We start from the raw sequence: 25,836 nt of genomic DNA, 5'->3' as shown, positions 1-25,836 counted from the left end.
GAAAAAGACTATATGAATGACATGAACAGAGTGGCTGGACTTTGTTCATTCATATTGGCCTTAGCAGTGCACCTTCTGGAGGAAACACAGGCTCTTTGATTTCTCATGTGTTTGCAGAATCTGTAGGATTTTATTGTGGATATTAGTTACAGACATGGTGAGACAGGCTAGTTAAGGATTCAGCACCACATATAAAGTAAATAAAATATAAAGTAAAAGGGATTTAAAAACGTCCACCATACTTTTATATCTCTGTAATAAAAACAGAGATTCAACAGTCCTCCTGTTCTCCTAAAACCCTTTCTCTGTTCACCCTCCTTTATAAGGCAATGTTTATTCTGGTCACGACTCCTCATGACAAACTTGCACCCTCTCCTTTCCCCTTCTCCTTTGTATAAAAAGCAGCACTTCTATGAAAAGCAGCATCAAGACTCACCCACACAAACGCTTACTGACAAAACACAGCCATATTGTGTGACTGTACCTTGGGTTCTTGCTCATTCTTTTCCACATTTCACCACACCTCCCTTCCTAAATATAGCATTCACTATCCCACACACCCATACACACACTGCCTTATTCAAGGAGAGCTTTTGCCCTGGCCAGTCTTTACTTTATGGAGTCAGTGTTTATGATAATTGTCAACAGCTTTGGCAAGACTAAAAAAACTCCATGCAAGAAAACCACTAGACTGGCCAAACAGTAGTGGATGTTTGCATGTGTGTGCATATATTTATTTGCGGGGTGTGTCACGTCTCTCTTCACTATAAATTACTTTTTCTGAACCTAAAATTACAGAGAGCATCATAAAGATGTGTTCTTCTCAAGTACAGAAATTTGAAGAGAGTGCATCACAAAATGATACTTTGTTATCTGTGAACGTGAATGTGATGCAGCTGTTCCCAGCTAGAGTTCAGAGGTTCAGACTTTGACCGTGGGAGCTGAACTGAGAGAGGTTAGATGTTTTGCAGCTCCATCCAGCAGTTTCCAATCAATCCCCGACATCCCACTAGAATACACAGAACATTATCTTTCAAGTCCCTGTTCAACAGCATCAAGGCACAGCCTACTCTATTCCTACTATGTCAGATCTCCCTTGAGAGCAGGGTATTTTTGTATGATGGCATCAGCTAGCTTATACTATGGAAAGGAACACATCATCTTGCAAGACAGATGAATGTGTCTTTCAGAACAACATGTGAGTCACTACCCACAAGCCAGCCAGTGCACAAAATCAGTGTGTCACTATTAACCTAGCATCTTTTGTTATAAGACGTTTTTATTCAAACGTTTTATTCAATAGGCCTAGATGCTTTAACATTTAGTGTGAGGTTAGGAATAAGGCCAGAAACCAGTTCATGTTTACTTCTTCCTCGGGAGCTCTGAGGACTTTAGGGTTTGTGTGTCCTGCCACACAGCCAGCCCACGTGTAGGCCTACGGTTTCTTGGCTGGCCAGTGTGTCCCTCTCTTCATACTAAAAAAGCAGTCAGGGAGGGACCACCATCTGGAATGCCGGGAATGTTGAAATGTTATTTTTCTTGGAGAGTTTATTTTTGTGTTCCATCAGAAACCAAGAGAAAGGTCCTTTGTTTCATTTACACACAGGGTTAGCACAGTTATAGGCTACACTGGACTTCTCCATCTGTAGCCTACTCATTTTCCACACAGAATAAATAATCTAGCCTACTGTAGCCTTATTGGAGTGACACTCCAATAGTGACACCAACAATCTGGATAGGCTTTTCTTTTCATCTCTGTAATCAAAGCCTAGGCTACCCAATCAATCTGTAGTAAGAGAGGACACACTTCACACAAAAAAAAAGAAAAAAAGAAGAAAAATATTTTAGTAAATAAAAGTCCACAATCTTACATAGGCCTAAGGTACAATTTTCATTTAAAAAAAAACTCACAAAAGCGCATTGCACACGTTATCACATAGCCTGTTGGCATGTGTCACAAATAAGTGATGTGGTAGCCTAGGCTATATTGTGCTTTGACTAGGCTAGCATCCACCAAATAACTTAAAATATAACCACTTACCTTAGGCTAGGTCTATGTTGTGTTGGCGACTGTCTCCGCAGGCTACAGTATGCACGACACGTCAAGAGAAACACTGCGAAGACTCCCAAATGTTTCACACTTTACTCCTGCTCGGACAGGAAAGGCAGCTCCTGATGAAAGACGAATCTCTCTCTCCTGACGTAGGCCTACTGATGTTAAAACTTTGGTTTGAACAGCAGCACTGTCTAAAACGTTTCCAATATTTTATATGTAGCACTATCACCCTCTAGTGGGAGCTGACAAACTTTCAGTTTTGAGAAGTGTAGGCATGCTTTCCCCCAATTACCCTCTGCTACCCCTCCCTGTTCCACATGTTATTTGCTTCGTGTATTTTGTTTGATTGTCGCATGTAAACCTATTAATAATAATTTAGCCATGTGTTCGGTCACTTTTAATGTGGGCGTTACACTGCGTTATTCCACTGCTTGGTTGAATTTCCCATTGTCCTACGTAATTTAGAACGACCATTAACCGTATGTTATCTGCACACCTATGAAGTAGATCCATTTTTTTGGCCTTATCACACTTGTATATTAATTCGCCGAACTCGTTGTGAAGTTTAAATGAACTGTCACGTTGCATCCGAGCTGTAAAATGCAGACGTTCAGAACATTGCAACATTGTAGCATATGACGGAGGTGGCTTTTAGCTAGATGGATGACAGCAGGCTAAGTAAAAGCGATGTTTCAAAGCTAAAGTTCATCAGAATCTTGGGATACGCCCGCTTGACAACGGGAGAGATAGAACTAACGACTGGCCTTTGGCCGTAGCAACCATCCATTTAGAACTAGTAACGGCAGTTTGTCCTGTGAGTTGAGAAATTAGTTCTACAAACAAGACAGTTTTAGCGATTAAAACGTTTAAATTGTAACAGGAAATGAACACAACGCAAGTGGCAACAGTGGAATAAGCGGGATAATGGACTCCACGGTGGTCTGTTCACAGAAGTTTATGCACTACGATGTTTAAACGGCCCTCCGCTTCGCGTCGGGGCCGTTTTACAACCTCGACCGTGCATTAATTTCTGTGAACAGACCACCGTGTCGTCCATTATCCCTTACTTATATTGTTGCAAGTAGGCAACATTGTTGCATAGGCCTGGATCAGGATATTGATATTTTTATTTGATTAATCGATAGTGTTTGCCTTAATTAATCCATGGAATTCTAACTGAAAGCTTAAATAAATGCATTTGATGGAGTGAGTTGAATTACTTGAACTGTATTCGACTGCTTCCAATCCACCACAACTCCATTGGATGGTCAATGAGCTGAGATAAGGTGTGTAACAAAGTTTTACTGTCCATTGGTTAAGCAGTGTATGGTTAAGCATTATGTCCCGCCTTCCAATTCAGCCCCACTTGCACGCGCGCCTCCTCTGCTCTGCCTGTCACTGCACGTACACGCTCCCGTCCTCCTCGTCCTCCTGTCGCTGCTGTGGACCCGACATTCCAAATTCGTTTCACGCGCTTCGGTATATAAAGCCCCCCTGTTCTCTCTCATCATGTCTGTGTCACCTGACAAACGACGAAAGATGGAGTCAGCACTAGAACAGCTGAAAAAATACACCGTGGTCGTTGCTGACACGGGAGACTTCAATGGTAAGACTGGGCAAGCGAACTTCATTGGGCTCTGAAACGTTTACTTGCATTAGCAAGCTAACTTAGAGTCGTAGACTCTAGCTGGAAATGTCTTTTAAAATTGAGAATGCAGTGCTTGCATCAGTGATGCCTTGAAGGGAGGTAACCAGTCATGTAGAATCTGGCTTCAGTGCATCACTGCCTGCTCGCTAGATCTAGGCCGCCACGGTGCTTATTAGCTTGCTAACTAGCTTACTCTCAGTTCGCAAGGCAACAAGTTAGCCAGCTAGACACTTGCTACGTGCTCATCAGTAACGTTAATCCGATCGAAATGATCAACCACACTATTGCTCAGCCTTGACTGTAAACTACTGTATTGAGTGAAGACTAAGTTACATCTAAAGTTAATGTTATCGCAACTCGGAAGTTTAACCTTGCATTTAGCATTTGCAGAAATAAGGTTAGCATAATAATGTAGCAAGCCAGCACAGGGGGAGCCTAACGTTAGCTGCTACATCTTGTAAGTTAATGTTTAACATTAAATTCACCGGACAACCAAGCAAACAAATGGCCTTGATCGTGAGACTCACGTTTAATTACGTTTAATGCAGGTCATGTAACGTCATGCTGTTACACTTTTGGCCAAGGAAAGTTACTTCGTTAAGGTTAAGCGAACAGTGTTGAATTGCTTATGCACTTAAGGTTAGCCGTTTAATAGTCTTTACAAAGTCTACCACGGCAGTCACGCGTACTGGTCATTAGTAAGGTCATGATTTGTTAAAACATGTGACCGGTACCTAATGGGTTTAAAATGAATATATGCACACCAGACCACAGGCATTTTCCGTAATTAACGGGGTGCGTATAGATTGCATTATTTATTTGAAACTTTGAATCAGGTGTTGTTGACTATCATTTTTTTAGATGATTTTAGCTAGACAACATGCTTTCTGCTGTGCAATATTCAGTCATGTCCTAACTTCTCGTGGGCACGATGAGGAAATGTATGTTGTGAAATTGATACATTTCCAAACTGTGCAAAACTCAGATTTCCTCATGCTTACAAAGTCACAGTGACGAGACAGAAAGTGACGTCACAACCGTGCGTTCCTGCTGGTTTGACCATCCAGCCACAGTCGTTACTCGTTTCTCCAACACGGTCACTGCCACTTGTTACATACAGGAATGATTTGAAACATCAGCAGATAATACAGCTGTTGAAATAAAGTGCTATGTTTTAAAATTGCCAGCTTCCTGAAGCTTGTATAGTATGCAGGTGTCTATGTAAGTGGACATCCCTATTGTGTTGCTTTTTGGAGGGGATTTCCTCCTTCCTTGTTGGCGAGCCTTTTATCTCTTCTGAATACTTTTGAAATCTGTTCCTGAAATACTGGTTACTTCCTCCAACCAAATATTTGTACAGACAGTGGACAAAGAGTTTCAAATTTGTGTATGGAATTGAAATCCAGTTCTAAATGATTTCTTCTTTAAGATGCCTTGATTTCTCAAGACTTGATCTACTTGGCTACGAAGATGGTGTGATGACACTGACAAGGTTGCTGAGATGCTGTAGTTGTCTGCTTTGTTTTTCAGTGCAGCTCAATGGCCTATTCCAGCTCTTTCCTCTGTCAACATTTCTGTCTCCGTCTCACTGCAGTTTGGCATTGCCATTGAGCAACTCCGATCAGACAGCGTAGCTACACTGTTTTCTTTGGAATTTGGTTTGATCTGTTCAGATCTTGCTCCGCTAAAAATACTTCTGTCTTTGGGAATGATTATGACCTTATCTACCTCGAAGGCTGTATCAGTTGTAAACATCTTTGCTTGTAATGTTTGCTCAGCCACTCCCAGATATGATTCCCGCCTTATTCACAGTACTTTGATAACACAGAATTTGTCAGTGAGTGAGACATTCCTGGAGCTCATATAATTTGTTTGTTAATGTGCAGTAGGATTATGGGCCGAGTTAAATATTTGACGTTCAGAGGTGTGTGTGTGTGTGTGTGTCTGTCTCTGTTTGTCTCTGTCTGTCTCTGTGTCTGTCTCTGTGTCTGTGTGTGTACTCAGTCATCTGTCCACTCCTAGGCCCTGTGGCGTGCTTCATGTGTCTTCATTACACAATGAAAGTCTGCACTCAGGGCATGTGTGTGCCACGCACTGGTCTTGGCCCTGTGAAAACTTTGTCAGCAATTATGATTTTTAAAACTATGTTGGTTCTTCTGTTAGTCATGGTAGTTTATTTTTGTTTGTTGCACAGATAAATTCAGCTGATAAGTCAGGTTAAATGCAACTTTACCCGGGGCATATAGTTTGGTTCATATCTTTTGTCAATATAATTTAGGTACACAGCTTTTTATTTGTTAGAGAGAGTGGGAAGAAACTAGATGCATAAGAATTTGCAGGCTTGTGAAAGAGCTGAGATCACAACTGGTGGAGTAGCCTACCACCTTGTGGCCATTTCATGTACTGGCAAAATGGTAACTAAAATTTTGGCCTGGAAGGTAGGCTATTTGTCCTTGTGTAATTTATAATCCAAGGTATCCACAATATTCATGAGCCAACAATGGGCCTTGCCATGACACTTCAGTATTCAGAAATCCGTTTGTTTTAATTTAGTTTTGTGTTGTTATAATTTTAATGTGATTATAGTCATATTGTCATATATTATATAGAATATCCATATTGAGTGCAGAATTGTCAATATTTTGAAAAGCCGAATATTCTGGTGAGCCTGCTGAGACTGCACTAAGTTACAATGTAAACAGAATGGACGGAAGATGACAACCAGACAGAAATAGAGTTTCACGAATAAGGTGGATAGATAGATGTTTTGGAAAGAGTGAGGGACATGTATGTAATATTAAAGTCTCCAACAAAGGCATCACCGACTGTTAATCTGAATTCTTGAGCCATTTCTTGTAAGTGAACAATAGGCTGTTCAACCAGTTTGTAGTGGAATCAGTGTAGGTAAACAAAATTGAAATCGAAAGCGGTCACGGCTTCTTTGACATAAATAGAAGGTAGGTTACTCTGTGCTTCAGTTCCTAATTATTGGTGGCAGCAGTGTCCAACTGCAAAAAGAGGACATTGAGGTCACTATGAGGGATGTGGTATTGCTAAGCAACAATTGAATCCCAGTAATTCAATTCACTGCTGGAAGGAGCCAAGTGCAGGGCACTGAACAATGGGGCCATCCTGGACCACAGCCAAGCACACACATAGCCTAGTGGGGGAAGCTGCCATTGGCTTGACCATTACGGTATTTGGTGCCTAAATTGTTTTTGTTTTTTCTTTTTTTATTTATTTTTTGTTCCCCCAACTGTTCTTTTTTTGTATTTAATGTTTTTTCAGCTGATTAACAAAACGTGTGTGTGTGTGCGCGCTGATGGTGTATCTGTTTGTCATTCTCTTTAGCCATCGATGAGTACAAGCCTCAGGATGCCACCACCAACCCGTCCCTCATCCTGGCCGCTTCCAAAATGCCAGCCTATCAGCACCTCGTGGATCAGGCCATCAAATACGGCATCGCCAAGGGCGGGTGAGGCCAGCGAATATGCACTCAGACACAAGTGTTACAGTTCTGGCTAGGGCTGCGCAATTAACCGATTTTTAATCAAAGCTGCAATTTGAACTGATGAAAATAGATAATCGCAACGGCTTCAACGGAATCATGCAGCTTGTTGAAACTCTGTGGTCAACCCAGTGGTTAATGTTGTCACATTTATGATTTTTATATTCATGTCATCCTACTTGTGTGACAGACAGTGAAGCTCACCTAACAGAAATGCTGTGCTTCTCATGCACTAGGCATCCTCACCAATCATAAGTGGCCCAACCTAAAGCGAAATTTGGGATATTGAACCAAAGCTTGACTTTCAAATATTATATCACAAATCAAATCGCAATATCTATCAGAAATATGGCAATTAAATATTTTCCCCAAATCATGCAGCCCTAATTCAGACATAACATGCTGAACCCATACATGCAAAATTAAATGTACAGTTTTAATCACGGCAGTCATTTATTTTTATATTATATTTACATGATGTTTAACAGGAGTGAGGAGGAGCAAGTTACCAACATCATGGATAAGCTTTTTGTCAGCTTCGGAGTGGAGATCCTGAAGAAGATTCCAGGCCGAGTCTCTACTGAGGTAGATGCCAGGTATGAGTATTGAATTTGAATTTCACTTCATTCAATATTCAATATGTTTTCACTTCACTTCAATTGAAGTTGCAGATTGTCAGGGCACCAACACAATGAGATGACCGTGTCGGACACTTTCTATTTGAGACGAGAATGTAGTGTTCAGAGTGTAATTCACTTGCCATGCACTTTGGTTGTACCTGATCATACAGTATATAGCCACGAGCAGAAACTGCCACCTTGGTGTGCTGTGGTGGATGAAGACCATTGCCCAGTAGTTTGTTGTTGTTGTTTACTAATTTGCCGTTTATTCTGCCTCCGCCCGGTCCTCTGTGCCAGGTTGTCCTATGATCAAGATGAGATGGTGGCGAGAGCAAGGCGGCTCATCGGCCTGTATGAGGATGCTGGTATAAGCAAGGACCGTGTGCTGATCAAACTCTCCTCGACCTGGGAGGGGATTCAGGCTGGCCGGTGAGGCATGACGTTTTTTTTTTCCATTTGGTATATTTTACCTTGCCTGTTACACTCAAATAAATATATATGTGCACATTTATACCTGCACAGGAAATGTACCTTGTTTCCGATTGTATCCCTTACATGCACAAAAAACGGTGTACTTTTTGTCCTTGACTTTTTATTTGCATATTTATTTATTAGTTTGTTTATTTATGTCTTATTAATCGAGTGCTTCCTCCATTTGAGTTGCGTGTAAATAAGTGTTTTCATTGTGTGTGTGTTGCACAGGGAGTTGGAGGACAAGTACGGGATCCACTGCAACATGACGCTGCTCTTCTCCTTCGCCCAGGCGGTGGCTTGTGCTGAGGCCAAGGTCACCCTCATCTCGCCCTTCGTGGGCCGCATCCTGGACTGGTACAAGGAGAACACGGACCGCAAGAGCTATGAGCCCAGCGAGGACCCAGGTACTCACAAGGGATGGCCAATTGGCTGAGTAGTCGGTGTAGGAAAACAGCACCTGCTTAATAGGGAACTAAGTTCCATATGCCAAGATGTACCAAAGATTGCTTACCTCCCACTGACCCAGAGACTTTTGAATTGCACCTGCTTATGTGTACTTTATGTCCCAACGCAAAATCCTTTAATGCAAAGTCTTTTCACTTCAGGTGTGGTAAGTGTCACAAAGATCTACAACTACTACAAGAAGTATGGCTACAGCACAGTGGTGATGGGAGCCTCCTTCAGGAACACAGGCGAGGTGAAGGCCCTGGCCGGCTGTGACCTGCTCACCATCTCCCCAGGGCTGCTAGGAGAGCTTAGCCAGGACCACGACACGGTGACGCCCTGCCTCACACCACAGACGGGTAAAAATGGCTCTACACTATATACTATATAACTATGTTACTAATTATCTTTACACTATATAAGTATGTTACTAGTGATTTTATGATTGATTTTAAATACATTAATATGCCCCTGTTCCTCCAGCCAAGGCTGCTGACCTGGAGAAGGTGCATCTGAATGAGAAGGACTTCCGCTGGCAGCACAACGAGGACCGCATGGCTGTGGAGAAGCTTTCGGACGGAATCCGTAAGTTTGCGGCAGATGCCATCAAGCTGGAGACAATGATTAAGGTACGCACAAATGTGTGGTCTGTTTGTTTGTTTAATTCAAAAGAAATCTCAATGATTAATTGATGTTTTGCCTTATGGTGGAAGAATTGTGTGCAGCATCCAATATGAATGTGACAATGAAAAAATTGCATCCACTAAAACAGGTGTTTTCGTTGTCCTCCTGTTGACCTCCTAGCACCAGCAAGTCTTTTATCTCTCTTTATCATAGCAAAAAGTAGTATAGGTGATGATGCATGGGGCAACCTTTTGAGCAATGTTGCTGGGCAACCACAGAACTAGTTCCATGTGTTCTTATTGGATGATTGACGATGATGATTTATAGTCCCTTTCCCACAGGGAATTCCTCAGTTCCCTCTCAAATTTAAATTTCCTCTGATCAGCTCAAAAATTTTGAACATGAAATAAAAATGGATTTCTTTATATTTTTTTTTGTAGGAGAAGATCCAGAATGTAAAGAATGGACAGTGAACGGGCAAAGACAGGGGCAAGCACTTGCGGGACCAATCCCCCACTCCCCCCGACTCCCTCAGCATACTGCCTACCAGACCTGCGGCGTCCACCTACTGGTTGGGATTGACTCTGACAACTGATTGGTCTCTATCAAAGCAGGCAATTCTGTAGCTTTAGACTTGACACCAATAAGACACGCTAGAAATGGACACCTCCTGGCGAGCTGGTCAAAAAAAAAAAAAACCTCAAAGATGGACTGAAGGTCTAGCTCTGCTGAGCAGTGACATTTGAAATAGTGGACCAATTGCTTTGAAATTGGGCTCTGATGACCCTTTATAAGGACTGATGTACTACTGATACTTACAACGGTTGAGTGGATCTTTGACTCTTGAATATATCAAAATTATGACCATTCCTGTGAAAAAATATATGACCATGTTAATAATTTGTAGCCCTATCATTAAAAATAACCTGCCCTCACTGCTTTGTGTAGTCTTGTGTGGTTTTATTTGCTTGATTTGAATTAGTCATCAATTGAATTGTATCTACCATATGACTCGGCAATATGTTTGAAGGGGGACTGATTGTAAGGCCAGAGTGTGAGTATGAGAAGGGATATCCAAGAGTTATTGGTCTATGACAAACGTGAAGTAAAAAAGGCAGGAAGATTAATGTAGTTTTATTCTGCATTTTTGCAGTCTGATATGAGAAGAATGAATTTGCGATCTTAGCTCCATAGGATGTTGTCAGGCAGTCTAGGCATAACTCCAAATTAACTAAAGGTGATGAATTAGTTGTTTTTCATTTAAAATAGGTCATCCATGACCCAGATTACTGTACAAAAAACAGATGTTACAAATCTCCATAACAACTGACTGTATGACTGATGATAATTGGCAACCATCTTTAGAAATGGTGGCCATATTGGGTTTTTTCTTGGCTAACATTAATTTCTTAAAACCAGCCCAACGGGGAACCACATGCTAAATGTTATCTTGTTGATTTTAGGTTGATTAGGGCAAAATATGTAGTTAGCCACCCACTAATCCTTATGCAGCCTTAATGTAATCTACCCATTAAAAACATTATCTGGGCATCCTAGTGCTAAATTCACTTAATTCAGACATACACCTTTCAAGGATGGCCAGAGGCTATCCAAGTCTTGCAGAGCTGGTTCCAGTCATTCTCTTGAATGCTACAGGCCTATCACTCAAAAGTGTCGTCAACACTGACGTGTTGCTCAACAGGTGGAGCAAGCTATAAGCACAATCATTCAGGGGTGCACACATACTCTACATACTTACAGCACACTGCCCCCACCTACACACACACACACACAGTCACTGCTCCTCTCCCCTCCCGCCCACACACACATCTTCACCGTCATCACTCACATACATCATACATACAGTACTCTGCTTGCAATAGTAAGTCCCTTCACCATACTTGCAGTACACTGCCCCCCCTCTCCCCTACATACACAGCACATTATTTCATCAGGAAGCTTCTCCAACACACATCCCCAACATACTTACAGCACACTGCCCCCCACCCCAATACACAGCACATTGTCTCATAAGGAAGCTTCTCCAACACACATATTGCACACTGCCCTCTCCCCACATACACAGCACACTATCCCATCTCCCCTGTCATCCCCCCAACACACACACCAAGACCCCTGGCAGTTGGGTTAGCCCCTTGAGCCGTGGATCTGCCCAAGGTTTCTTCCTTGGTAAGGGAGTTTTTCCTTGCCTCTGTTGCTCTTGGGTTGCTCTTGGGTGCTCCTTGTTGGTGCCCCCCCCCCCAATCCCAATTCTCCCCCACCTTTCTTATGCAGCCCTTGCCACAATCTACTAAACCCCTCTTCTACTGCACTCCCCCCCCCCCCCCATAAATGCACAAATAGGCTGACACCAGACATAATTTCACTGCATTTCTTACTTCCAGTAACCATATGTATGTGACAATAAACTTCCTTGTATCCTTGTATACTGGAAATCTAAATTTTGTCAGAAAGTCTGAACTGTGGAATATTGTAGAGGACCCATAGACCTTCCTGGAACTATTACCACCACTGTTGTCAACCACAATGAATTAATATTTGCATCCAAGATATATTCCCTTTACTATATTATATTGATTTTAATACATGGGTTGCATCTTGATTCTGATACATTTTCTGGCTGCAAGATTGGCTCAGAATAAAGGCCACCCATAAGTTTATCCTCACTGATTGGAACCCTTATAGGCCACATCAAAGTGTAAGATGTCAGGTCTTTTATGAGTGTTGGTTAAACCAGTTTGCCTTCTTTCTGTACATACCAATAGTTTTAGTCAGGAGATCCTAGCCTTACTGCACACCTCCTCACTAAGTTAGTTTCACTAGTTTTGGATTTACTTTCAGGAGTAAAGGACCTAACCTAAACACCCTAGCAAGTAAGTTATTCAATATGTTTTATTAAGATTAACTTACATTGTGACCCTTGTGACTTTAGTTTATTATTGAAAATGACATAGAATCAGAGGGATTAGAATTTGAGTTGTTTTCACCAGAGTTATCAGAGTTTACTCTTATTTTGGCCAAATTGGTTGGTACTTGATAGGTTGCTTAGTGTTGCCATCTATGCACTTTAATCTGATTGTTTTCTGATAGTGATAAATGAAATGAGCTCTGGGTGTTAAAGCATTTTTCTTAGATTTTATATAACATTGCATACGAACATAGGCTAAATTGTAACATGTTTCAATTTATTTATTGCTATTTATATGATCATGTTTGTGATATTTCACATTTCTATTTAGGGATTAGTAACACCTTTTAAGGCCTACAAATCTTTCTGAATCTAAAATTGCACTTTGGATTTGTGAAACTCTGTGCTGCTGGACTGAGTTCAAACAGCTCTGACACCAGAAAAATTTTAAAAATTCTGACCCTTCGCAAGCATAAGCAAATTGTGCTTCACACTTGCACAACATGTGACGTTCAACTTTGGTGATCATACACTTATGCTCCATCATCTTTTAATCCTGGTATTTGACAACACACTTTATCAGAGTTTACTCTTATTTTGGCCAAATTGGTTGGTACTTGATAGGTTGCTTATGTTGCAGTCTATGCACTTGAGTTAACATCTAGATTTAGTGACTTGTCATTGTTTGGAGTTTTCATTTTTACGTCATTCAATGACAGATTTTTCATATTAATCTCATAATTTATTGCTTTTAATATGATCATGTTTGTGATATTTCACATTTCTATTTATGGATTAGTAACACCTTTTAAGGCCTAGAAATCTTTCTGAATCTAAAATTGCACTTTGGATTTGTGAAACTCTGTGCTGCTGGACTGAGTTCAAACAGCTCTGACACCAGAAAAATTTTAAAAATTCTGACCCTTCGCAACCATAAGCAAATTGCGCTTCACACTTGCACAACATGTGACGTTCAACTTTGGTGATCATACACTTATGCTCCATCATCTTTTAATCCTGGTATTTGACAACACACTTTATCAGAGTTTCTCTTATTTTGGCCAAATTGGTTGGTACTTGATAGGTTGCTTATGTTGCAGTCTATGCACTTTAATCTGATTGTTTTCTGATAGTGATAAATGAAATGAAAGCATTTTTCTTCGATTTTATATAAAATTGCATACGAACATAGGCTAAATTGTAACATACATGTTTCCACTTGATCTCGAGTTAACATCTAGATTTAGTGACTTGTCATTGTTTGGAGTTTTCATTTTTACGTCATTCAATGACAGATTTTTCATATTAATCTCATAATTTATTGCTTTTTATATGATCATGTTTGTGATATTTCACATTTCTATTTAGGGATTAGTAACACCTTTTAAGGCCTAGAAATCTTTCTGAATCTAAAATTGCACTTTGGATTTGTGAAACTCTGTGCTGCTGGACTGAGTTCAAACAGCTCTGACACCAGAAAAATGTTAAAAAATTCTGACCCTTCGCAAGCATAAGCAAATTGCGCTTCACACTTGCACAACATGTGACGTTCAACTTTGGTGATCATACACTTATGCTCCATCATCTTTTAATCCTGGTATTTGACAACACACTTTATCAGAGTTTCTCTTATTTTGGCCAAATTGGTTGGTACTTGATAGGTTGCTTATGTTGCAGTCTATGCACTTGAGTTAACATCTAGATTTAGTGACTTGTCATTGTTTGGAGTTTTCATTTTTACGTCATTCAATGACAGATTTTTCATATTAATCTCATAATTTATTGCTTTTAATATGATCATGTTTGTGATATTTCACATTTCTATTTATGGATTAGTAACACCTTTTAAGGCCTAGAAATCTTTCTGAATCTAAAATTGCACTTTGGATTTGTGAAACTCTGTGCTGCTGGACTGAGTTCAAACAGCTCTGACACCAGAAAAATGTTAAAAATTCTGACCCTTCGCAAGCATAAGCAAATTGTGCTTCACACTTGCACAACATGTGACGTTCAACTTTGGTGATCATACACTTATGCTCCATCATCTTTTAATCCTGGTATTTGACAACACACTTTATCAGAGTTTACTCTTATTTTGGCCAAATTGGTTGGTACTTGATAGGTTGCTTATGCTGCAGTCTATGCACTTTAATCTGATTGTTTTCTGATAGAGATAAATTAAATGAAAGCATTTTTCTTCGATTTTATATAAAATTGCATACGAACATAGGCTAAATTGTAACATACATGTTTCCACTTGATCTCGAGTTAACATCTAGATTTAGTGACTTGTCATTGTTTGGAGTTTTCATTTTTACGTCATTCAATGACAGATTTTTCATATTAATCTCATAATTTATTGCTTTTTATATGATCATGTTTGTGATATTTCACATTTCTATTTAGGGATTAGTAACACCTTTTAAGGCCTAGAAATCTTTCTGAATCTAAAATTGCACTTTGGATTTGTGAAACTCTGTGCTGCTGGACTGAGTTCAAACAGCTCTGACACCAGAAAAATGTTAAAAATTCTGACCCTTCGCAAGCATAAGCAAATTGCGCTTCACACTTGCACAACATGTGACGTTCAACTTTGGTGATCATACACTTATGCTCCATCATCTTTTAATCCTGGTATTTGACAACACACTTTATCAGAGTTTCTCTTATTTTGGCCAAATTGGTTGGTACTTGATAGGTTGCTTATGTTGCAGTCTATGCACTTTAATCTGATTGTTTTCTGATAGTGATAAATGAAATGAAAGCATTTTTCTTCGATTTTATATAAAATTGCATACGAACATAGGCTAAATTGTAACATACATGTTTCCACTTGATCTCGAGTTAACATCTAGATTTAGTGACTTGTCATTGTTTGGAGTTTTCATTTTTACGTCATTCAATGACAGATTTTTCATATTAATCTCATAATTTATTGCTTTTTATATGATCATGTTTGTGATATTTCACATTTCTATTTAGGGATTAGTAACACCTTTTAAGGCCTAGAAATCTTTCTGAATCTAAAATTGCACTTTGGATTTGTGAAACTCTGTGCTGCTGGACTGAGTTCAAACAGCTCTGACACCAGAAAAATGTTAAAAATTCTGACCCTTCGCAAGCATAAGCAAATTGCGCTTCACACTTGCACAACATGTGACGTTCAACTTTGGTGATCATACACTTATGCTCCATCATCTTTTAATCCTGGTATTTGACAACACACTTTATCAGAGTTTCTCTTATTTTGGCCAAATTGGTTGGTACTTGATAGGTTGCTTATGTTGCAGTCTATGCACTTTAATCTGATTGTTTTCTGATAGTGATAAATGAAATGAAAGCATTTTTCTTCGATTTTATATAAAATTGCATACGAACATAGGCTAAATTGTAACATACATGTTTCCACTTGATCTCGAGTTAACATCTAGATTTAGTGACTTGTCATTGTTTGGAGTTTTCATTTTTACGTCATTCAATGACAGATTTTTCATATTAATCTCATAATTTATTGCTTTTTATATGATCATGTTTGTGATATTTCACATTTCTATTTAGGGATAAGTAACACCTTTTAAGGCCTAGAAATCTTTCTGAATCTAAAATTGCACTTTGGATTTGTGAAACTCTGTGCTGCTGGACTGAGTTCAAACAGCTCTGACACCAGAAAAATGTTAAAAATTCTGACCCTTCGCAAGCATAAGCAAATTGCGCTTCACACTTGCACAACATGTGACGTTCAACTTTGGTGATCATACACTTATGCTCCATCATCTTTTAATCCTGGTATTTGACAACACACTTTATCAGAGTTTCTCTTATTTTGGCCAAATTGGTTGGTACTTGATAGGTTGCTTATGTTGCAGTCTATGCACTTTAATCTGATTGTTTTCTGATAGTGATAAATGAAATGAAAGCATTTTTCTTCGATTTTATATAAAATTGCATACGAACATAGGCTAAATTGTAACATACATGTTTCCACTTGATCTCGAGTTAACATCTAGATTTAGTGACTTGTCATTGTTTGGAGTTTTCATTTTTACATCATTCAATGACAGATTTTTCATATTAATCTCATAATTTATTGCTTTTTATATGATCATGTTTGTGATATTTCACATTTCTATTTATGGATTAGTAACACCTTTTAAGGCCTAGAAATCTTTCTGAATCTAAAATTGCACTTTGGATTTGTGAAACTCTGTGCTGCTGGACTGAGTTCAAACAGCTCTGACACCAGACAAATTTTAAAAATTCTGACCCTTCGCAACCATAAGCAAATTGCGCTTCACACTTGCACAACATGTGACGTTCAACTTTGGTGATCATACACTTATGCTCCATCATCTTTTAATCCTGGTATTTGACAACACACTTTATCAGAGTTTCTCTTATTTTGGCCAAATTGGTTGGTACTTGATAGGTTGCTTATGTTGCAGTCTATGCACTTTAATCTGATTGTTTTCTGATAGTGATAAATGAAATGAAAGCATTTTTCTTCGATTTTATATAAAATTGCATACGAACATAGGCTAAATTGTAACATACATGTTTCCACTTGATCGATCTCGAGTTAACATCTAGATTTAGTGACTTGTCATTGTTTGGAGTTTTCATTTTTACGTCATTCAATGACAGATTTTTCATATTAATCTCATAATTTATTGCTTTTTATATGATCATGTTTGTGATATTTCACATTTCTATTTAGGGATTAGTAACACCTTTTAAGGCCTAGAAATCTTTCTGAATCTAAAATTGCACTTTGGATTTGTGAAACTCTGTGCTGCTGGACTGAGTTCAAACAGCTCTGACACCAGAAAAATGTTAAAAAATTCTGACCCTTCGCAAGCATAAGCAAATTGCGCTTCACACTTGCACAACATGTGACGTTCAACTTTGGTGATCATACACTTATGCTCCATCATCTTTTAATCCTGGTATTTGACAACACACTTTATCAGAGTTTCTCTTATTTTGGCCAAATTGGTTGGTACTTGATAGGTTGCTTATGTTGCAGTCTATGCACTTGAGTTAACATCTAGATTTAGTGACTTGTCATTGTTTGGAGTTTTCATTTTTACGTCATTCAATGACAGATTTTTCATATTAATCTCATAATTTATTGCTTTTAATATGATCATGTTTGTGATATTTCACATTTCTATTTATGGATTAGTAACACCTTTTAAGGCCTAGAAATCTTTCTGAATCTAAAATTGCACTTTGGATTTGTGAAACTCTGTGCTGCTGGACTGAGTTCAAACAGCTCTGACACCAGAAAAATGTTAAAAATTCTGACCCTTCGCAAGCATAAGCAAATTGTGCTTCACACTTGCACAACATGTGACGTTCAACTTTGGTGATCATACACTTATGCTCCATCATCTTTTAATCCTGGTATTTGACAACACACTTTATCAGAGTTTACTCTTATTTTGGCCAAATTGGTTGGTACTTGATAGGTTGCTTATGCTGCAGTCTATGCACTTTAATCTGATTGTTTTCTGATAGAGATAAATTAAATGAAAGCATTTTTCTTCGATTTTATATAAAATTGCATACGAACATAGGCTAAATTGTAACATACATGTTTCCACTTGATCTCGAGTTAACATCTAGATTTAGTGACTTGTCATTGTTTGGAGTTTTCATTTTTACGTCATTCAATGACAGATTTTTCATATTAATCTCATAATTTATTGCTTTTTATATGATCATGTTTGTGATATTTCACATTTCTATTTAGGGATTAGTAACACCTTTTAAGGCCTAGAAATCTTTCTGAATCTAAAATTGCACTTTGGATTTGTGAAACTCTGTGCTGCTGGACTGAGTTCAAACAGCTCTGACACCAGAAAAATGTTAAAAATTCTGACCCTTCGCAAGCATAAGCAAATTGCGCTTCACACTTGCACAACATGTGACGTTCAACTTTGGTGATCATACACTTATGCTCCATCATCTTTTAATCCTGGTATTTGACAACACACTTTATCAGAGTTTCTCTTATTTTGGCCAAATTGGTTGGTACTTGATAGGTTGCTTATGTTGCAGTCTATGCACTTTAATCTGATTGTTTTCTGATAGTGATAAATGAAATGAAAGCATTTTTCTTCGATTTTATATAAAATTGCATACGAACATAGGCTAAATTGTAACATACATGTTTCCACTTGATCTCGAGTTAACATCTAGATTTAGTGACTTGTCATTGTTTGGAGTTTTCATTTTTACGTCATTCAATGACAGATTTTTCATATTAATCTCATAATTTATTGCTTTTTATATGATCATGTTTGTGATATTTCACATTTCTATTTAGGGATTAGTAACACCTTTTAAGGCCTAGAAATCTTTCTGAATCTAAAATTGCACTTTGGATTTGTGAAACTCTGTGCTGCTGGACTGAGTTCAAACAGCTCTGACACCAGAAAAATGTTAAAAATTCTGACCCTTCGCAAGCATAAGCAAATTGCGCTTCACACTTGCACAACATGTGACGTTCAACTTTGGTGATCATACACTTATGCTCCATCATCTTTTAATCCTGGTATTTGACAACACACTTTATCAGAGTTTCTCTTATTTTGGCCAAATTGGTTGGTACTTGATAGGTTGCTTATGTTGCAGTCTATGCACTTTAATCTGATTGTTTTCTGATAGTGATAAATGAAATGAAAGCATTTTTCTTCGATTTTATATAAAATTGCATACGAACATAGGCTAAATTGTAACATACATGTTTCCACTTGATCTCGAGTTAACATCTAGATTTAGTGACTTGTCATTGTTTGGAGTTTTCATTTTTACGTCATTCAATGACAGATTTTTCATATTAATCTCATAATTTATTGCTTTTTATATGATCATGTTTGTGATATTTCACATTTCTATTTAGGGATAAGTAACACCTTTTAAGGCCTAGAAATCTTTCTGAATCTAAAATTGCACTTTGGATTTGTGAAACTCTGTGCTGCTGGACTGAGTTCAAACAGCTCTGACACCAGAAAAATGTTAAAAATTCTGACCCTTCGCAAGCATAAGCAAATTGCGCTTCACACTTGCACAACATGTGACGTTCAACTTTGGTGATCATACACTTATGCTCCATCATCTTTTAATCCTGGTATTTGACAACACACTTTATCAGAGTTTCTCTTATTTTGGCCAAATTGGTTGGTACTTGATAGGTTGCTTATGTTGCAGTCTATGCACTTTAATCTGATTGTTTTCTGATAGTGATAAATGAAATGAAAGCATTTTTCTTCGATTTTATATAAAATTGCATACGAACATAGGCTAAATTGTAACATACATGTTTCCACTTGATCTCGAGTTAACATCTAGATTTAGTGACTTGTCATTGTTTGGAGTTTTCATTTTTACGTCATTCAATGACAGATTTTTCATATTAATCTCATAATTTATTGCTTTTTATATGATCATGTTTGTGATATTTCACATTTCTATTTAGGGATTAGTAACACCTTTTAAGGCCTAGAAATCTTTCTGAATCTAAAATTGCACTTTGGATTTGTGAAACTCTGTGCTGCTGGACTGAGTTCAAACAGCTCTGACACCAGAAAAATGTTAAAAATTCTGACCCTTCGCAAGCATAAGCAAATTGCGCTTCACACTTGCACAACATGTGACGTTCAACTTTGGTGATCATACACTTATGCTCCATCATCTTTTAATCCTGGTATTTGACAACACACTTTATCAGAGTTTCTCTTATTTTGGCCAAATTGGTTGGTACTTGATAGGTTGCTTATGTTGCAGTCTATGCACTTTAATCTGATTGTTTTCTGATAGTGATAAATGAAATGAAAGCATTTTTCTTCGATTTTATATAAAATTGCATACGAACATAGGCTAAATTGTAACATACATGTTTCCACTTGATCTCGAGTTAACATCTAGATTTAGTGACTTGTCATTGTTTGGAGTTTTCATTTTTACATCATTCAATGACAGATTTTTCATATTAATCTCATAATTTATTGCTTTTTATATGATCGATCATGTTTGTGATATTTCACATTTCTATTTATGGATTAGTAACACCTTTTAAGGCCTAGAAATCTTTCTGAATCTAAAATTGCACTTTGGATTTGTGAAACTCTGTGCTGCTGGACTGAGTTCAAACAGCTCTGACACCAGAAAAATTTTAAAAATTCTGACCCTTCGCAACCATAAGCAAATTGCGCTTCACACTTGCACAACATGTGACGTTCAACTTTGGTGATCATACACTTATGCTCCATCATCTTTTAATCCTGGTATTTGACAACACACTTTATCAGAGTTTCTCTTATTTTGGCCAAATTGGTTGGTACTTGATAGGTTGCTTATGTTGCAGTCTATGCACTTTAATCTGATTGTTTTCTGATAGTGATAAATGAAATGAAAGCATTTTTCTTCGATTTTATATAAAATTGCATACGAACATAGGCTAAATTGTAACATACATGTTTCCACTTGATCTCGAGTTAACATCTAGATTTAGTGACTTGTCATTGTTTGGAGTTTTCATTTTTACGTCATTCAATGACAGATTTTTCATATTAATCTCATAATTTATTGCTTTTTATATGATCATGTTTGTGATATTTCACATTTCTATTTAGGGATTAGTAACACCTTTTAAGGCCTAGAAATCTTTCTGAATCTAAAATTGCACTTTGGATTTGTGAAACTCTGTGCTGCTGGACTGAGTTCAAACAGCTCTGACACCAGAAAAATTTTAAAAAATTCTGACCCTTCGCAAGCATAAGCAAATTGCGCTTCACACTTGCACAACATGTGACGTTCAACTTTGGTGATCATACACTTATGCTCCATCATCTTTTAATCCTGGTATTTGACAACACACTTTATCAGAGTTTCTCTTATTTTGGCCAAATTGGTTGGTACTTGATAGGTTGCTTATGTTGCAGTCTATGCACTTGAGTTAACATCTAGATTTAGTGACTTGTCATTGTTTGGAGTTTTCATTTTTACGTCATTCAATGACAGATTTTTCATATTAATCTCATAATTTATTGCTTTTAATATGATCATGTTTGTGATATTTCACATTTCTATTTATGGATTAGTAACACCTTTTAAGGCCTAGAAATCTTTCTGAATCTAAAATTGCACTTTGGATTTGTGAAACTCTGTGCTGCTGGACTGAGTTCAAACAGCTCTGACACCAGAAAAATGTTAAAAATTCTGACCCTTCGCAAGCATAAGCAAATTGTGCTTCACACTTGCACAACATGTGACGTTCAACTTTGGTGATCATACACTTATGCTCCATCATCTTTTAATCCTGGTATTTGACAACACACTTTATCAGAGTTTACTCTTATTTTGGCCAAATTGGTTGGTACTTGATAGGTTGCTTATGCTGCAGTCTATGCACTTTAATCTGATTGTTTTCTGATAGAGATAAATTAAATGAAAGCATTTTTCTTCGATTTTATATAAAATTGCATACGAACATAGGCTAAATTGTAACATACATGTTTCCACTTGATCTCGAGTTAACATCTAGATTTAGTGACTTGTCATTGTTTGGAGTTTTCATTTTTACGTCATTCAATGACAGATTTTTCATATTAATCTCATAATTTATTGCTTTTTATATGATCATGTTTGTGATATTTCACATTTCTATTTAGGGATTAGTAACACCTTTTAAGGCCTAGAAATCTTTCTGAATCTAAAATTGCACTTTGGATTTGTGAAACTCTGTGCTGCTGGACTGAGTTCAAACAGCTCTGACACCAGAAAAATGTTAAAAATTCTGACCCTTCGCAAGCATAAGCAAATTGCGCTTCACACTTGCACAACATGTGACGTTCAACTTTGGTGATCATACACTTATGCTCCATCATCTTTTAATCCTGGTATTTGACAACACACTTTATCAGAGTTTCTCTTATTTTGGCCAAATTGGTTGGTACTTGATAGGTTGCTTATGTTGCAGTCTATGCACTTTAATCTGATTGTTTTCTGATAGTGATAAATGAAATGAAAGCATTTTTCTTCGATTTTATATAAAATTGCATACGAACATAGGCTAAATTGTAACATACATGTTTCCACTTGATCTCGAGTTAACATCTAGATTTAGTGACTTGTCATTGTTTGGAGTTTTCATTTTTACGTCATTCAATGACAGATTTTTCATATTAATCTCATAATTTATTGCTTTTTATATGATCATGTTTGTGATATTTCACATTTCTATTTAGGGATTAGTAACACCTTTTAAGGCCTAGAAATCTTTCTGAATCTAAAATTGCACTTTGGATTTGTGAAACTCTGTGCTGCTGGACTGAGTTCAAACAGCTCTGACACCAGAAAAATGTTAAAAATTCTGACCCTTCGCAAGCATAAGCAAATTGCGCTTCACACTTGCACAACATGTGACGTTCAACTTTGGTGATCATACACTTATGCTCCATCATCTTTTAATCCTGGTATTTGACAACACACTTTATCAGAGTTTCTCTTATTTTGGCCAAATTGGTTGGTACTTGATAGGTTGCTTATGTTGCAGTCTATGCACTTTAATCTGATTGTTTTCTGATAGTGATAAATGAAATGAAAGCATTTTTCTTCGATTTTATATAAAATTGCATACGAACATAGGCTAAATTGTAACATACATGTTTCCACTTGATCTCGAGTTAACATCTAGATTTAGTGACTTGTCATTGTTTGGAGTTTTCATTTTTACGTCATTCAATGACAGATTTTTCATATTAATCTCATAATTTATTGCTTTTTATATGATCATGTTTGTGATATTTCACATTTCTATTTAGGGATAAGTAACACCTTTTAAGGCCTAGAAATCTTTCTGAATCTAAAATTGCACTTTGGATTTGTGAAACTCTGTGCTGCTGGACTGAGTTCAAACAGCTCTGACACCAGAAAAATGTTAAAAATTCTGACCCTTCGCAAGCATAAGCAAATTGCGCTTCACACTTGCACAACATGTGACGTTCAACTTTGGTGATCATACACTTATGCTCCATCATCTTTTAATCCTGGTATTTGACAACACACTTTATCAGAGTTTCTCTTATTTTGGCCAAATTGGTTGGTACTTGATAGGTTGCTTATGTTGCAGTCTATGCACTTTAATCTGATTGTTTTCTGATAGTGATAAATGAAATGAAAGCATTTTTCTTCGATTTTATATAAAATTGCATACGAACATAGGCTAAATTGTAACATACATGTTTCCACTTGATCTCGAGTTAACATCTAGATTTAGTGACTTGTCATTGTTTGGAGTTTTCATTTTTACGTCATTCAATGACAGATTTTTCATATTAATCTCATAATTTATTGCTTTTTATATGATCATGTTTGTGATATTTCACATTTCTATTTAGGGATTAGTAACACCTTTTAAGGCCTAGAAATCTTTCTGAATCTAAAATTGCACTTTGGATTTGTGAAACTCTGTGCTGCTGGACTGAGTTCAAACAGCTCTGACACCAGAAAAATGTTAAAAATTCTGACCCTTCGCAAGCATAAGCAAATTGCGCTTCACACTTGCACAACATGTGACGTTCAACTTTGGTGATCATACACTTATGCTCCATCATCTTTTAATCCTGGTATTTGACAACACACTTTATCAGAGTTTCTCTTATTTTGGCCAAATTGGTTGGTACTTGATAGGTTGCTTATGTTGCAGTCTATGCACTTTAATCTGATTGTTTTCTGATAGTGATAAATGAAATGAAAGCATTTTTCTTCGATTTTATATAAAATTGCATACGAACATAGGCTAAATTGTAACATACATGTTTCCACTTGATCTCGAGTTAACATCTAGATTTAGTGACTTGTCATTGTTTGGAGTTTTCATTTTTACATCATTCAATGACAGATTTTTCATATTAATCTCATAATTTATTGCTTTTTATATGATCATGTTTGTGATATTTCACATTTCTATTTAGGGATTAGTAACACCTTTTAAGGCCTAGAAATCTTTCTGAATCTAAAATTGCACTTTGGATTTGTGAAACTCTGTGCTGCTGGACTGAGTTCAAACAGCTCTGACACCAGAAAAATGTTAAAAATTCTGACCCTTCGCAAGCATAAGCAAATTGCGCTTCACACTTGCACAACATGTGACGTTCAACTTTGGTGATCATACACTTATGCTCCATCATCTTTTAATCCTGGTATTTGACAACACACTTTATCAGAGTTTACTCTTATTTTGGCCAAATTGGTTGGTACTTGATAGGTTGCTTATGTTGCAGTCTATGCACTTTAATCTGATTGTTTTCTGATAGTGATAAATGAAATGAAAGCATTTTTCTTCGATTTTATATAAAATTGCATACGAACATAGGCTAAATTGTAACATACATGTTTCCACTTGATCTCGAGTTAACATCTAGATTTAGTGACTTGTCATTGTTTGGAGTTTTCATTTTTACATCATTCAATGACAGATTTTTCATATTAATCTCATAATTTATTGCTTTTTATATGATCATGTTTGTGATATTTCACATTTCTATTTAGGGATTAGTAACACCTTTTAAGGCCTAGAAATCTTTCTGAATCTAAAATTGCACTTTGGATTTGTGAAACTCTGTGCTGCTGGACTGAGTTCAAACAGCTCTGACACCAGAAAAATGTTAAAAATTCTGACCCTTCGCAAGCATAAGCAAATTGCGCTTCACACTTGCACAACATGTGACGTTCAACTTTGGTGATCATACACTTATGCTCCATCATCTTTTAATCCTGGTATTTGACAACACACTTTATCAGAGTTTACTCTTATTTTGGCCAAATTGGTTGGTACTTGATAGGTTGCTTATGTTGCAGTCTATGCACTTTAATCTGATTGTTTTCTGATAGTGATAAATGAAATGAAAGCATTTTTCTTCGATTTTATATAAAATTGCATACGAACATAGGCTAAATTGTAACATACATGTTTCCACTTGATCTCGAGTTAACATCTAGATTTAGTGACTTGTCATTGTTTGGAGTTTTCATTTTTACATCATTCAATGACAGATTTTTCATATTAATCTCATAATTTATTGCTTTTTATATGATCATGTTTGTGATATTTCACATTTCTATTTAGGGATTAGTAACACCTTTTAAGGCCTAGAAATCTTTCTGAATCTAAAATTGCACTTTGGATTTGTGAAACTCTGTGCTGCTGGACTGAGTTCAAACAGCTCTGACACCAGAAAAATGTTAAAAATTCTGACCCTTCGCAAGCATAAGCAAATTGCGCTTCACACTTGCACAACATGTGACGTTCAACTTTGGTGATCATACACTTATGCTCCATCATCTTTTAATCCTGGTATTTGACAACACACTTTATCAGAGTTTACTCTTATTTTGGCCAAATTGGTTGGTACTTGATAGGTTGCTTATGTTGCAGTCTATGCACTTGAGTTAACATCTAGATTTAGTGACTTGTCATTGTTTGGAGTTTTCATTTTTACGTCATTCAATGACAGATTTTTCATATTA

The 25,836-nt window shown here is 37.3% G+C and overlaps 3 protein-coding genes across 3 annotated transcripts in view; 2 read left to right on the top strand and 1 right to left on the bottom strand.

The window, feature by feature from the left end:
- The window catches only part of tspan4a (tetraspanin 4a), a 49,421-nt gene extending 47,234 nt beyond the window's left edge, over positions 1-2,187 (bottom strand). The window contains exon 1 of the mRNA XM_076287331.1: positions 2,042-2,187. The gene's annotated coding sequence lies outside the window, so the exon portion shown is untranslated. The remainder of the gene's footprint in view (positions 1-2,041) is intronic.
- Positions 2,188-3,443: 1,256 nt separating this feature from the next.
- taldo1 (transaldolase 1) lies at positions 3,444-10,312 on the top strand. The gene is made up of 8 exons (XM_076287329.1): positions 3,444-3,662; positions 7,056-7,179; positions 7,701-7,808; positions 8,130-8,261; positions 8,535-8,710; positions 8,912-9,109; positions 9,234-9,379; positions 9,815-10,312. The coding sequence occupies exons 1-8, from the start codon at positions 3,566-3,568 to the stop codon at positions 9,845-9,847; spliced, it is 1,014 nt and encodes a 337-aa protein (XP_076143444.1). The 5' UTR covers positions 3,444-3,565; the 3' UTR covers positions 9,848-10,312.
- Positions 10,313-12,165: 1,853 nt separating this feature from the next.
- The window catches only part of LOC143125657 (uncharacterized), a 40,541-nt gene continuing 26,870 nt past the window's right edge, over positions 12,166-25,836 (top strand). The window contains exon 1 of the mRNA XM_076287328.1: positions 12,166-12,268. The gene's annotated coding sequence lies outside the window, so the exon portion shown is untranslated. The remainder of the gene's footprint in view (positions 12,269-25,836) is intronic.

Source organism: Alosa pseudoharengus, unplaced genomic scaffold (genome assembly GCF_046254945.1).
Source record: "Alosa pseudoharengus isolate Yale_2024_CS ecotype anadromous, Long Island Sound unplaced genomic scaffold, YU_APseudo_1.1 YU_APseudo_1.1_scf_16, whole genome shotgun sequence".
NCBI classification, from domain to species: Eukaryota; Metazoa; Chordata; class Actinopteri; order Clupeiformes; family Clupeidae; genus Alosa; species Alosa pseudoharengus.
Note: the sequence above shows the minus strand (reverse complement) of the source record. Positions and strands in the feature narration are given on the sequence as shown.